The sequence below is a fragment of the Podarcis tiliguerta genome (genome assembly GCF_965153285.1).
Source record: "Podarcis tiliguerta genome assembly, chromosome: 2".
NCBI lineage: Eukaryota > Metazoa > Chordata > Lepidosauria > Squamata > Lacertidae > Podarcis > Podarcis tiliguerta.
In genome coordinates, this window is record NC_139535.1 from 73,711,684 (window position 1) to 73,725,101 (window position 13,418).

The 13,418-nt window shown below is 43.3% G+C and overlaps 1 protein-coding gene across 1 annotated transcript; it reads left to right on the forward strand.

Moving 5' to 3' along the window:
* The first annotated feature begins 662 nt into the window (after positions 1–662).
* LOC310673035 (tripartite motif-containing protein 29-like) lies at positions 663–13,418 on the forward strand. Its single transcript, XM_083430976.1, has 10 exons — positions 663–845; positions 3,229–3,857; positions 5,349–5,444; positions 7,051–7,284; positions 7,395–7,417; positions 8,369–8,505; positions 9,957–9,987; positions 11,055–11,086; positions 11,639–11,707; positions 12,213–13,418. The coding sequence occupies exons 2-10, from the start codon at positions 3,297–3,299 to the stop codon at positions 12,230–12,232; spliced, it is 1,203 nt and encodes a 400-aa protein (XP_083287102.1). The 5' UTR covers positions 663–845; positions 3,229–3,296; the 3' UTR covers positions 12,233–13,418.

Consider the following 13,418-nt stretch of genomic DNA (forward strand, 5'->3'; position numbering starts at 1 on the left):
TTTGTTGGGAGCCAACCAGAGTGGCTGGGGAAACCCAGCCAGATGGGCAGGGTATAAATAATAAATTATTCTTATTCTTATTCTTATTCTTAGGATGATTTTACATTATTCACATGCTTCATTGGCAAAGATAGCACTCTGTGACAAAAGGGGCAATGGATGCAGCATGCAACCCTTGGTTCCCCATAATGCTGTTTGGGGATCTTTCCCTTACCCCCAAGTATTAACCGATCTCCCAAGTAACACAAGAGGCAGGGCCAGGTGTGTTTAAAACCTATCATTAATGGGGAAAGCAACAGACACCAAACATAGCTCATTTTAATTCAAAAGCGCCAAGACAACTGCTCCATCTCCAGTTGGTTCTTCCTCCTACCACCTCAGGGTCATTGCTTCTCCCTGACCCAGCCATAATTCAGCAGTTTGGGTTTTCTGATTAATTGTTTTCAGGTTTTTGTGGGGAAAGTGCTGATGGGCGGGGAGCGCTTGGACATGGACTTGGAAAGCCGGGACCTGTGTCCAGAAATGCAGAGCAAAGGTAGGTATAGATGAGCCCAGAGTCAGGTTTCATTCCACAGCAAAAGTGCAAGCATTGCATTTATGCTTCAGTCATGCCACAAAGCCCCAGGGGGATGGGATTGTCACTGTACGCACACAACCCTAGGAGCACTTTCTCCACTCAGCCTTGGAACTTGGTGTGTTTATTATTCTGCTAACAGGACGAAAGAGTACTTTGGAGGTGTGTGGGCATGGGAAGAAAGAGCCAATTGTTATTTGCAGAATAAAAGTGTTTGAACAGCAAGGGAAGGAAAAGGAAAATGTAGCAGAAAGCTTAAGGAGACCCCCAGGTGAGTAAGTAACATTGGGTAGAAAGGAAATGAGGTATTCATTCAAATGTGCGAAATTGTATTTTGCAAGTGTCCCTATTTATCAGGACTCTCTTTATGTTCTGGTCCCTGCCCTTATTTGCGAGTGTAAGAGATGTTTTCAGAAATGTCGTCCATGTGCAAAAATCCTCATTTCAGACCCCTCTGCTCTCTAGGCATTAAGGACCAGAATCAAATACTTTGGTGTGCTAGCAGAAGCCAGCAGAAGGACTCTTGCTTGCACAGCAGGGTGCCCCTGCACACCTCTGCTCCACTTCCAAATCCTCAGGGGCTTGGAGTCTGGCAAATATATTGCAGCGATGTGCAGAAAGGAATAGCCCATTAAGGCTGCTGGTTATTACCCGTGGCAAACAAAGCCATTCTAAGTACAGTAGACGCTTGGGGTTGCGAACGTGATCTGTGCGGGAGGCACGTTTACAACCCACAGTGTTCACAACCCGCAGTGCCGTGTCTGCGCACGCACGGGTTGCGATTCGGCGTTTCTGCGCATGCGCGACCACCGAAACCCAGAAGTAACCTGTTCCAGTACTTCCAGGTTTCAGCGGGTCCATAACCCGAAAAAGTGCAACCTGAAGCGTCTGTAACCTGAGGTATAACTGTACTGTATAGGTTTTGCATGTGGACAAGATGGAGCCAGCTAACACCCGCTAGCTCATACTCAAAACAAGCTTGAATTGGGAGAAGCAGGAAGGAAGTAAAGCCTGAAAGGAAGGGATCTACTGTGCCAACAAGTAGTTACTAAAGAGAAGGAATCAGAAAGGGGGAAAATGGGTTACCTTTCTATTTCCCACCCACCCCAGTTCAGGAAGCTTATTGCAAGCAATAAGGAATGATTTTCAAATGTATTTTTAATTGTATTTTTACAGACATACTATGGATTACCTGAATGAAGCTTAATGACCATTGGTGGTCCACAGACCACAGTTTGGGAACCTCTGCTCTCTCATATAGTGTATGTTTTTAAAAAACAACAAGAGCAAAATAAATGAGGTATGGGGATTGCATATGCACTTCTCATGCTTTACAGGTGTGCAGACCTCTGCAGTCTCTGGGTGAAATTCCCACTGGCTCTGCTAGGCATGATGCTTCCTAATCAGGATTTCTGGGACAAGGTTATTAGCATTCAGATGAGGGTGGCTGGTTTCGCCTTACTCTATACGGGCAGACACATTAAAATAAGGGCACCCAGGAAAGCAGCTTGGGCAATGATCCAAAGATAGAGGCAGTCTTCTACACTTTTCTTCACACAGAGGGAGGGCCCAAGGACTACTCTGTTTTGCCATGTCTGGCTGTTAGAAATTCAGCTCCGGCCCATCGAGCTGATACGGCTCATCTTGGATCAAGCCCAGCAGAGTATACATCCACTGTCCGCAACGAAAGGATGAGGCAGATATGGCTACATTGCGAAAGTTTTATTCCTAAGCTATGCAGAGAGCATACAAATACACATCTTGTCTCTGTGAGAAGCAGAGAGCAACTCCAACAAATAACGGCAGAACAAAGGAAACCGGAAACCAGTAAACGTCACATCCCGTCTCCCTTTCCCGTGGGAATCCAACAGTATCTGAAATGTGGAAAGAAAACATAGTCTTGTGACTACCAGCTGCTGCTCAGTGAGGGAAACAAAAACCAACAGGGCCCAAGGACTACTCTGTTTTGCCATGCCTGGCTGTAAGCACTTGACGTCACAAAGTGCCAACCCTCAATTTTCTGTTTTGTATAGCAATTTAGTCACTTTAGTCACTTTTATTTTGTGATCTGCCTTTGAGCATGCTATTGGAAAAGTGGGATACAAATTTAACAAGCAGATAGATAGATGATAGATAGATTCAGTAACACACCTCGGGATCTTACAGTGAAGGGAGGGCCACAGTACAATACAATACAATTATAATTAATAATACTTGGTCAAAAATGAGGTGCTGATACTCGTATCTTGATAAAAGCACCATAGGTGCCCGCACAAAGTGATATTTTTCAAAACATGCATAGGATTCTCTACTCTGTAGCACCACACAAAGAGAAAACTGGATCCTTTAAAATCTACCTCTTCTCTTTGATTTTAATGAAGGATCTTAGATGCAAGGTTTCCTGGATTTGTTTTGTGAATTGTTTGTATGCTGCCTTATTGCTTGAGTGCCTTATGCTTTCTTTTATTTTCTATTGTAGTTGGTTTTCTTGGAGATTGTAAGTCACTTGTGGAGGAAGTTCCAAAAAAAGCGGAGTATAAATCTTTAAATTTTTAAAAAAACCACCAAATAAATAAAATAGTAGACATCTTCATTGGAAGAGCTGAGTCTATTGTGCCAAATGTGTTTTTTTAATAAAAATAAAAATCCTGCAGGTTTCCTTTCATTGAACTGGAGCTTAGCTAGTCTGCAAAGATTTTGGATCCATGGCAGAGAGACAGCAATGGAATTTGAAACAACCACCTGCTGGAACCTGGTGACACACAGCATACATGGCCATCCTGTGTCCCTGAGCTGGGGCTACAGGAGTTCTCTTAGGACTCTGCCCAGGGCATACCGAACACAGTGCAGGAGTCCAAAGCCAGCACCTCCTACCCTGTGTTCAAGGTTCATGCCAGGTTGTCAACAGAGAGCTGCCAGTTCTTCGCTGCCTCTTCAGAAGGAAAAGCCTCCTTGGAAGCTCAAAGAAAGGAGAATCATGATTCCCTGCGATTTCTGCCTAGGGAAACCTCACTTAGCAGAGAAGAAGTGTCTGACCTGTGAGGCATCCCTGTGCCGGGACCACCTGAGGAAACACAATTCGAAGGCCACCCAGAAGAACCATGCCTTGGTGGCTCTTGGGACCGCTGGGGCCCAGGAGGAGAAGAAATGCCCAGAGCATGCCATGCTGCTGGAATGCTACTGTCAAGACGACTTGGTGTGTGTTTGCAAGGCCTGCTCCACCACTGGCTCCCACAGCAGCCACAGCGTCGTCGCCCTGAAGGACGAGTACGACAGGCAGATGGTAAGGGGCTTCAACCAGGCATGGAGCGTTCCAAAGAGGTCCTCCAATTAAATGTAACAGAGAGAGATGTTTTAAATAGAAACGGGTGTCAGAATGTGGAAGTGGGGGGAGAAAACGAAGCAAAAAACATCAAGCATCAAGTAGCATTCAAAGCCTGATAACTAAGGAGTAGCAAATTATACTTGTGGGGTGTTTTTCTGATGGTGAGGCATGTATTTATACAAATATGTAGTCAGGGGAAGCGCTGTAGCTCACTGTGGTAGAGCATGCGCTTTTCACCCAGAAGGTCCCATTGAACTGAGAAATGACACCAAACCAACAGTGGAGACTGCCTATAGACCTTGCTTAGCCTCAGCACTTTCTGCAGGTATCTTCATTTCCGTGCTTGACAATGTGTTTGTGCATTACAGTTCCTGCCATTGATCACTGACTTTTTCCCCCCTCTGAGCATGGCAGTATGCCAGCCAAGATTAACAAACACTCCACTGTGTGTTAACAGCCCTTCCCAGGGAACATCTTATCAATGACCCCTGCTAGATTAGAGGACAATTTTGCAAAAAAGTTAGTGGTAACTAATGCCATTGCTTTTAATTTATGGCTTTCTGTAAGAACCTGCAGCCTGCTTCTAGAAGAACAAGTTTGCTGTTTGCTTGTTGTTTGCCGCCCTAGGCTCCTTCAGGAGTAAGGGCAGGAGATAAATTACACAAAAAATTACAAAATTACATAAAAAATAAAAGTTCTGCTGAGGCTAGTGGGACTTTGACCAGGATATGGGGACAGAAGAGCCTTGGAACACTTCTGTGTACTTGATTGCATACTTGATTGTGCTTTAAATCATTAGGAGTCTAGCTACTTGGGAAGAAGACCCAACATATTATTTGAAAAGACAAATAAAGCAGAAATTCACCATCATGGCAGCCCAAACATACAAATGGAGTTCAATGAGGGTTATTTCCAAGTCAATGTGCATTCCATTCTCAAACTGCAACCACAAACATCCTTGCCAGGATGCATGGCAGCCACCTGAGAGTTCTCAAGGAACTCAAATGTGAAATTGCTGGTCTTCAAAACAGAAATATGTCCCTTGGATCATGAAGCAGAGCTAGCAAGGCTTCTACAAGGGAAAATCCTGTCTCACAAACCCATGAGGGTGTCAACAAGCGTGTCAGCAAGCATATAGACAGAGGTGATCTGGTTGACATAGCATACCTGGACTTTCTAAAAATGTTTGACAAAGTATGTCACCAAAGACTCCTGAGTAAGCTTAGTAGTCAAGAACTAAGAGGAGAAGTCCTCTTGTGGATCAGGAATTAGTTAAGTTGGAAGAAGCAAAGAATAGGAATAAATGAACAGTTCTCCAAATGGAAAAAGTAGAAAGCAGAGTCCCCCAAGGATCGGTATTGGAACCTCTGCTATAGTTGATTAATCTACCAAATAAACTTACTGAAATGTACAGTTCTGTGATTTCCCTTCTGATTTTCTCTTAATCAGGCAATTCTCTCACGGATTATGAAATCAATGCAGGAATACAAAACTGCCACAAAGAAGACACTCTTACAGCTTCAGAAAAGTGAGGATCAGATAAAGGTTTGTGCTGTAACTTCATGATGCCATGCATCACTCTCAGGTCCCAGGTGGAAAATAATGAACGTGTCTCCAATATGCTTCTCCATCCAGCATCCCCAATCTTTTCATTTTAACTATGCAGCACTTTTGGCCAGTGACTCTTTTCACCCAAAGGTTTATTGCCTGAACATCTACAGTATCTATATCTATCATCTATCTATCACACATGGACACAGATTTAGTTAGTGCACGCTCTATTTACTGTCTGGACAGGCATGTGTTTCTACACCCTCTTCAGATACTTAACCTCAGAGGAAGGACTGGGTTTTTAAAAAATGGCAACTCTAGTGCAGGTGTATGTGCACTTTCAGTTTTTGTTTAAGGCATCCCTAAAATCTACCTAACAGCCAAGTTAGGGACAAAATAAAGACAGTAGTTTACCAGGGACAAGTACCCGAAAACATGGGCTCTCCCTGGTTAAGACTGTGTGACCACTAACAGACACTAGGGGGCTTCCAAGGCAGCACTTCATATCACAGACCCACACAGAGCTTGTCTGAGACCTGGGGTGGGAGTCTTGTTAGAATAAAGTTAAAAACTCAAACAGAAGAGCAGCTGGGCGCAGTGGCGGAGCTTCATGCTCTGGCATGGGGGGGCTGGTGTGTGTCCTGGGGGCGTGGCCCGCTGCCTGCGGTGGTGTGGTGCCCAGCACAGGCGGGGGCAGCCACGATGGCACCCCACCAGGATCGCGCTGCCAGGGGCGCTCCCCCCGCACTCCTCTTCCTCCGCCAATGGCTGGGCCAGCTTAGCTCTCCAAGGCCCAGGACAAGGGCTACCCCCTGCCTCTGCACAGCCCTGCATATCAGGCAACCTTTTCTGCCACAACAGAAGACTGGCGAGATGTGAGCCTCTGGTGCTACTTTTGCTGGGAAACCAGCAGGGCATGAGAAAAAGAGCACTCAATGGTAAGGAAGCCAAAGTCAAGCCAGGGAACAGGCAAGAAATCCCAGCCAAGGTGCAAGGATTCAGTGAAAGGGCTAGTGGGTGAACCATTACAACTGAACCAGAACTCCCAGCAGCACCAGACAGCAGAGATAGGCTAGCTGAGGCTGATGGCAACAGGTTGGGGGAGGTTGTATTAGGATCTGGGAATTAAAAAGCTCTGTTGACATTCAAGCTGCAGTCCTATGCACACTTACACGGGACTTACTCTTGAGTATATATGCATAAGTTTGCACTGCACATTACTCAGCCACAGGATAACTGAGGCAAGAATACTTTGGTGTGATCTTCTGAGGGGCTGATGCCCACAGTGCTTTTCAGAGCGACTGGCAACATACTTGGGAGGTTGCTGACAGCTATAAACTTGATAGCTTGGTGGCCTGTTTTGCGGAAGCAATATGTAATTTTTCACTATAAAAATGTTATCTGACATATATAGTCACCACACCTTTTAAAATAATGGTTGTTTCCTAAGGGAGTTTTATGAACAGGGGAGGGACTGTGACCACAGAGCTAACAATCCTTTTTAGCCTAGATAGGGAAGTATTGCTCAAGACACCCCGGGTTTATGCCCTAAGTCCAACAATTCAACTGTAATAAAAAGTTGCCATCTTTCTTTCCTTAGAACAATAAGAAAACGTTGACAGATCAGCTCTCCAGAATCTTCCAAGAGATCAAGTCTCAGGTAGATCAGAAGGAGAAGCAGATCCTAGGTGACATCCAGTCCAATGAGAAAAAGCAGCTGGCTGACATGGCGGCTCTGAAGAAGCAAGTGGCAGACAAGAGGGACGTGGCTGCCCAGGGCCTTCGGGAGCTACAAGCGCTAACGGAGAAAACAGATGCTTGCCTCTTCCTCAAGGTGAGCAGCTTTTTCTCCCCTTCAAGTTAGCAAAGTCTCCTTTGCTGGATGCCCCCCTTTCTCTGCGTGCAATAAAAACAATGTCTTGTTTCCTTTTTGTCTTTCTGTAGGATTTTCAGCTAGCCCAAGAGAGGTAAGTTGCACATCACACATTCCCCTCCGTTTGCCTGTCCCATAGACTACACTGCTCTCCACATGTGCGTGGTTTCATATGGTGGTCCACTGAATGGACTCATTGCCAGGTAATGAGAAGCTTGACATGATGGGAGTCTTTTCTCTTCCTCCTACATCTTCTGAAAGTATTAGCTTTCCTACCTTCAGGAATGTGCTTTGCCTCTTCAGTAGCAATAACGGGACCATTTCGGATAATTGTGCTAATGATATGTGGCATCTAGTTCCTGGATTATTGGTATAGGAACTCAAGAGTGGCTGGTGAGAGCCATGCGGTTGAGCTGGAGCAACCAGTTCAAGCCTCTTCACACTTTGAGCTTCTCATGTAGGGGAGGGGGACAATAGACTTAATTACCTATTTCCTCCCAAGGTAAGGAAAATGACATAGCTAAGCCTAGCAGGACAGCTTACTCTGTGGTATTAACCCCTTCATGCATTAATTGGACAAGCATGTTGGGTATATGAGTCCAGTTAACCCACACCTCACGCTCAGAAGATAGAATGGGGACTGATTCAGATGGTTCCCATTCCCTTTCTGTGGTGTCTGGAAACTATGGGGCAAAAGCCTCATCCAAGTCAGTGCTTGAGCTTTCCCTACCCCCAATCTCCGCACCCTGTCATCTCTACCCCATCCTGGTTCGCATTAGAGGACCCATGACAGGGGAAACCAGCAAAAATATCCTCCCCGCTTCTTCCATTAGTGGACAACTCTGCCGAAACAGACCCCTTCCTGTACGTGCAAGGGTTGGAATTTCACACAAAAGCAACGACATACACAACCTCTTCTATCCGTACACTATCCATAGGTTAACTTAGTATTTACCCTTAGGAGTGGCGGACATTACAAACAGGGGTGGAGTTTGGTAGGTTGTTTGGATGCGTGGTTGGTTGAATGACCTCTTGTACATGCTAGGATTAAGAAACAGAATTTCAGCAATGACAGTGTGGAAGTGCTGACAGTGCATCTGGAGCAGTCAGACATTCAGGATGTCAGAAGTCACACAGCCATGTATATCTCCAACCTAGACGCCCTGATGCAAGTAGTACATGGTAAGTGAACGTACGAAAGAACACCTCTCCCAGCAGTGCTAAGTAAGCTATATAAGTTACAGTGAATATGCTGATATGTGAGTAATAACTAGCGATTATGCACTTTGATATATGTGCACAAGCAGTATGCACATTCTCCTGCTAGATACACATCTGCTAAATATAGCAACTTGAATTACCCTGTTTCCATGCTGCACATTTTTCATTGACTTGATTATAGGGCATAGTCTTATTTCATCTGTTTACTCAAAGATACAAAATATAATCTAGGTTAAATACCCTTTGCAATTTATCTAAAAAGATTTTGATGATCAGTCACAGCAGTATAACAACTACGGGACAGATTTTCTTTACCTTGTTTATTTTTGGCTATTTTATCCCTTCCAAATGTTTGGTGATGCAGAATCCCTATTGGACATTTCATTTATCCTCATAGCTGACTGCATGTGAAGGTTCTGTCTGCTGGTATGTGGGTCAGGTCCTGGGCTGGTGTGGAACTATTTAACTCCTAAGGGACAGAGACTATTATCCACTCCTGCCACCACCTTTAATAGCTAAACCTAGCTATTATTAACCACACAAACTGAAAATATTAAGACATAGGTGAGTGCTAGAGAATTATCTTCTCAAAGGAGTCAGCCTTACTTTTTCTCCAGGACCTTATGGCAAACTCTCCAAAAGCAAACAGCTTCACTCAAATGTCTGCTTCAGATTTCAAACTTCTCTGGATTTTGCAGTACTGTTCTTGGCTCAAACATGTAGTACCAAAATGCATTTAGGACACCTGTTTCAGAATAAGATACATACAGAAATACATTCACTGAGATAAAATACTCATTTTGTGACAAAATACTATTTAATCATGTATTTAAATTATTAAACTCTGTATTTAATAATTATGTACTGGGTTTAAATATGCATTTAAAATCAAACTTTAGAGTGGAGTTTTAAAAACGTATTCACATATTAATTAAGAAATGACTCAGAACAAACTTGTGAATGAACACATGCAAAATCATGGACCAGAAACAGACTGATCCATCCCTTAACTGTGCGTGCTGTTGGATTCCTTAAAGCAGAGGTAGGCAACGTGATGCCAGTACAGCTCCCATCCCACACTGCCAGTGACCAGGGATGATGGAAATTGTAACCCAAGAACAACTCAAGGGCACCATGTTGGCTACCCCTGCTTTAGAACAAGGAGAACATCCAAGTCTTACCTGCCTTGAGCTTGCATCATCTCCTGGTGTTATGATTCATTACCTTGTTCTGAATGTAATTTCGCAAATGATATGCTGAATCACACCTATGGGATCTCTTGAGGCGGTTTGCTTCTGAAACCTCATCCTGCCAAATCTGTCCTGGAAATGGGTCTTGCAGAAACAGTTCCTGATTACAAGAGTGGTTTTGCATGAATCAGCTGTCTTGTCCTGTTTTCTTACTCTTCATAGGTAAAATCATTAGCCAAACACAGTGGAGCAGGTAAATCCCTTTTTGTCTTTCAGTCTGTTCCTCACATCCAGCACTGGGTTTTCCATTCATTTGTGCTTCAGTTTAGGAAATGAACAGCACAGGAATTAATACTTCAGATGAATGTCATGGGTTCCCCATACCTTTCTTCACAAAAGAAGAACCTAGTTGATTATTTCCTGATAAAACACATGAAGAAGGATCACAAAACACAGTGCAATCCACATATTTAAAAAAAACAACAAAGATCAAGAGTGGGACAGGATTCCTGCAATTCATGTAACTCTATTTAGTGTTGAAATGAGCTTAGCATTCAATAGACACTAGCTGAGCCAGTCCAAGACATTTTTGCACCTGAGACAAGCTGCAAAATGGTGCCCCCTTCCCTGTCAGGGAAGAAGGGCTGAGTGAAGATCTACACCAGGAGCAAGGAGTGAAGAAATGCTGCTTAGGTGGGATTTGCATGATCTGTGTACACAGTGTGTATCATGCCTACATACATGTGCAGGCTTCTTTATGTATGTTATTCTGTCCACATGGACACTGGGCTCATACAGAGAGTGCAACCCCCCCCCCAGCCCATCGACCAAGAATGGCAACGGCTTTGTGTGAACCACCTCTGTTGAAATGCATTGTGTTTTAAGTCGATGCTGCAATGCTGTTGAATTCAATGGGACATATGTCTAGAGCACCACTTTGCTTAGCAAAGAGGTGAATAATGTGTCTTGTAGGGGTATGAAAATTGCATTTTGCACGTGGGCAGGTTACGTTGCCCCTTTAAAGCAATTATTGAAGCCTTTTTAAAATCTGAATTAAGTCAGCAGAATGCCCTTTTCACAAGATACACGCAACAAGATGGTAAAAAGCTATAATCAAAGTGCAGTGAAATCCTATGCATTCTACTCAGACGTCAATCTCATTTAACTCAATGGGACTTACTCTCAGGTAAGTGCAGAAAGCATTGTGGATGTAGTGTTACGATTTCTAGGATGGTTTCCCATCTTTGTGTGACTTTTCATCTGCTGTTTCCTCTTATGTTTTTCTTTTAATTGATACCCATTATTCTCTTTTCTCACAAGGACAATCCCAGCTGCTGAGTTCTCTCTTGATGGTAGGTGTTTGAAACATCACTACTAATTTTCAAGATGCCAGTCTATGTCACCTCACCTTCTCCAAAATTATTCTGCCAACACCTTATAAAATGTAGTTCAGACCATGAATCCTGTGTGATGATAGAGCAGGTAGGAAACTTATTAAATGGGGGGTGCAATTGTTTCAAAACTAGTAGCAAACTGTAGACCTACCTACAATTTTATAAAAGCATTTGCCACTATTCATATTGAAGCAAATATGGCTGCTTCTTCTGTATCTTCCAAAAATTCCATGAAGTACTGCAGCTTTGAAATGTGCTCATGCCTCTTACACCAAACTTCATGCACAATTACTTTTAGAGTTACACCAAACAAGGCAGATACACTCCTAATATTTTAATATTATGGAACATTTACAATGATAGAATGAATGTAACACTTACTTGAATTTAATAAGAAGTGTATTTGATCAGGCTAGGTGTGAATAGCTGTACATGGATGGGTTTATGATGTTCATTGTCCTCTGCTAATGATAAGCACGTTCAACTAGCTATTCCTTTTGTTTCAATCAGATGTGATTTGCAAAGTCTTCCCATCACCACCACCACCACTGACTAGGGATATATCTGGAGAAAACCCAGGTAACCAAAACAGAATAAACCATGAATTATGAACAACTGACCACTGAATTGTCTGTCCAAGGTCCCCACTATTCAATGTTTTGACAATTTTTTAGTGATAAAAATCTCAAGGAACAATATTTTCAAAATTGTAGGCTGCAGCCTTATGGCTTATGCTGGTACTGTCTGACCTGCAGATACTTGGAATCACAGCTTTGTCTCCTTCTGTGTCTCCTAAAGTGATCTTTATGAATTACTTCCAGCTGGAGTGTAGCTAGATCTGGTGCAGTTGTTTATCTTGTTTAGAGCACCATGCAGGGCCCTTTCAAAGGTTTGTCCAAGTTAGGACTCCAAACTTTCATTCTCTTATTACCATAAAAGTCAATCTGCTTCTGATCAGAAATTAGCCAGTGGTCCACCAATTGCCTTCTGCCCACCCTGGCAGTAGCAGGTTACTGATGGGCAGCTAGAAAAGATGATGATGATGATGATGATGATGATAGCAGCCTTTCTTCCTCTTCTAAAGGTGCAGATGTTCAGAAATGATGAAACTAGTAAGAAGCAAGATCTCATCCTGGTTCACTGGCTATAGAAACAGGAAGATACAAAACAGGAGGAATGCTTTGGAGCTGTCTGGTGGAACTGAGTTGCAAAAGAAACCTAGTGGGATTTGATGATGTCTCAGTTCAGAAAAAGCACTCTATGGGTGCTCATTTAGGTAGAGTAGGCACACTCTACCTGCTGGCTTTAGTGTTTGAAGGGGGCGGGATCTGTTTGATAGTTTTTTGTTTGGAAAATGCCTGGACTACTTTTGTTTCCCATTCCCTGTATTTTGATATGTGTAATAATAATGGAACTACAAAATGTTGAACAAAACATATAAGCAGCCAATCAAAATCCTTTGTGCCGTCCTGTCAAAACATTTTCTTTGAAGGGCTCCAAACTCTGTTATCATGTGCTGTACAACTCCCCTTAGATTCTGTTTTGCAGGCCTCTTGGTAAGCAATTGTATGTCTTGAGTATAGTTGTGTTAATTTGTTTGACAGCATGAAAAGCTAAAAGTGCTGGGTGATTCTTTTTGCTTTTATTGTTCGCTTGAAGCAAATCAAATGGAATCCATTGCCTTGCAAACATAACTCCTGCATAATTAAGCCAATCTCTGGTGATGGAAATAAAGCTTGGGTGGTGATTAGCATAGCATTAAGTCCTTTGAAGGAGAAGATGTGTATTGCTGATCTGCTGGGTTCACATTTAGCTCTCTGCAGTTTAAAATATGCTCTGTTGACTTCTGATGTGCTTTTTCTGCATTGGCTTCCCATTCCCATCAAAACAGAACCCGTCCCAGATCAGTGGATATGCAGATCTGCCACTCTCCTCCATTCAGAAGTAAAAGGGGGCACCTTCTGGGAGTGGAAACTCTGGAAGATCTTAGGAACTTCTGTGTCCACAGCAAGTCACTGTGCCGGGCGTTTCAGAACAGGGTTCTTGGGGACAGAACGCTTTGGTGTCCTCTGAAGAAACCCAATTATGAAACCCTTTCTAAGCATATGGTTGATGGTCCTTGTCTGTCAGGGTTTTTAAAAAGTCTTCCATTAAAATTGACTGATATGGCCATTTCAATTTAGAGGGCTGGTTAGACTGTGATTGCAAAAGTGCCCTAATGAAAACAAGTGCTGAAATCATGTACATGGTGAACAATCTGTGAATAAAAGCCCCAGTGAACAAATCCTAA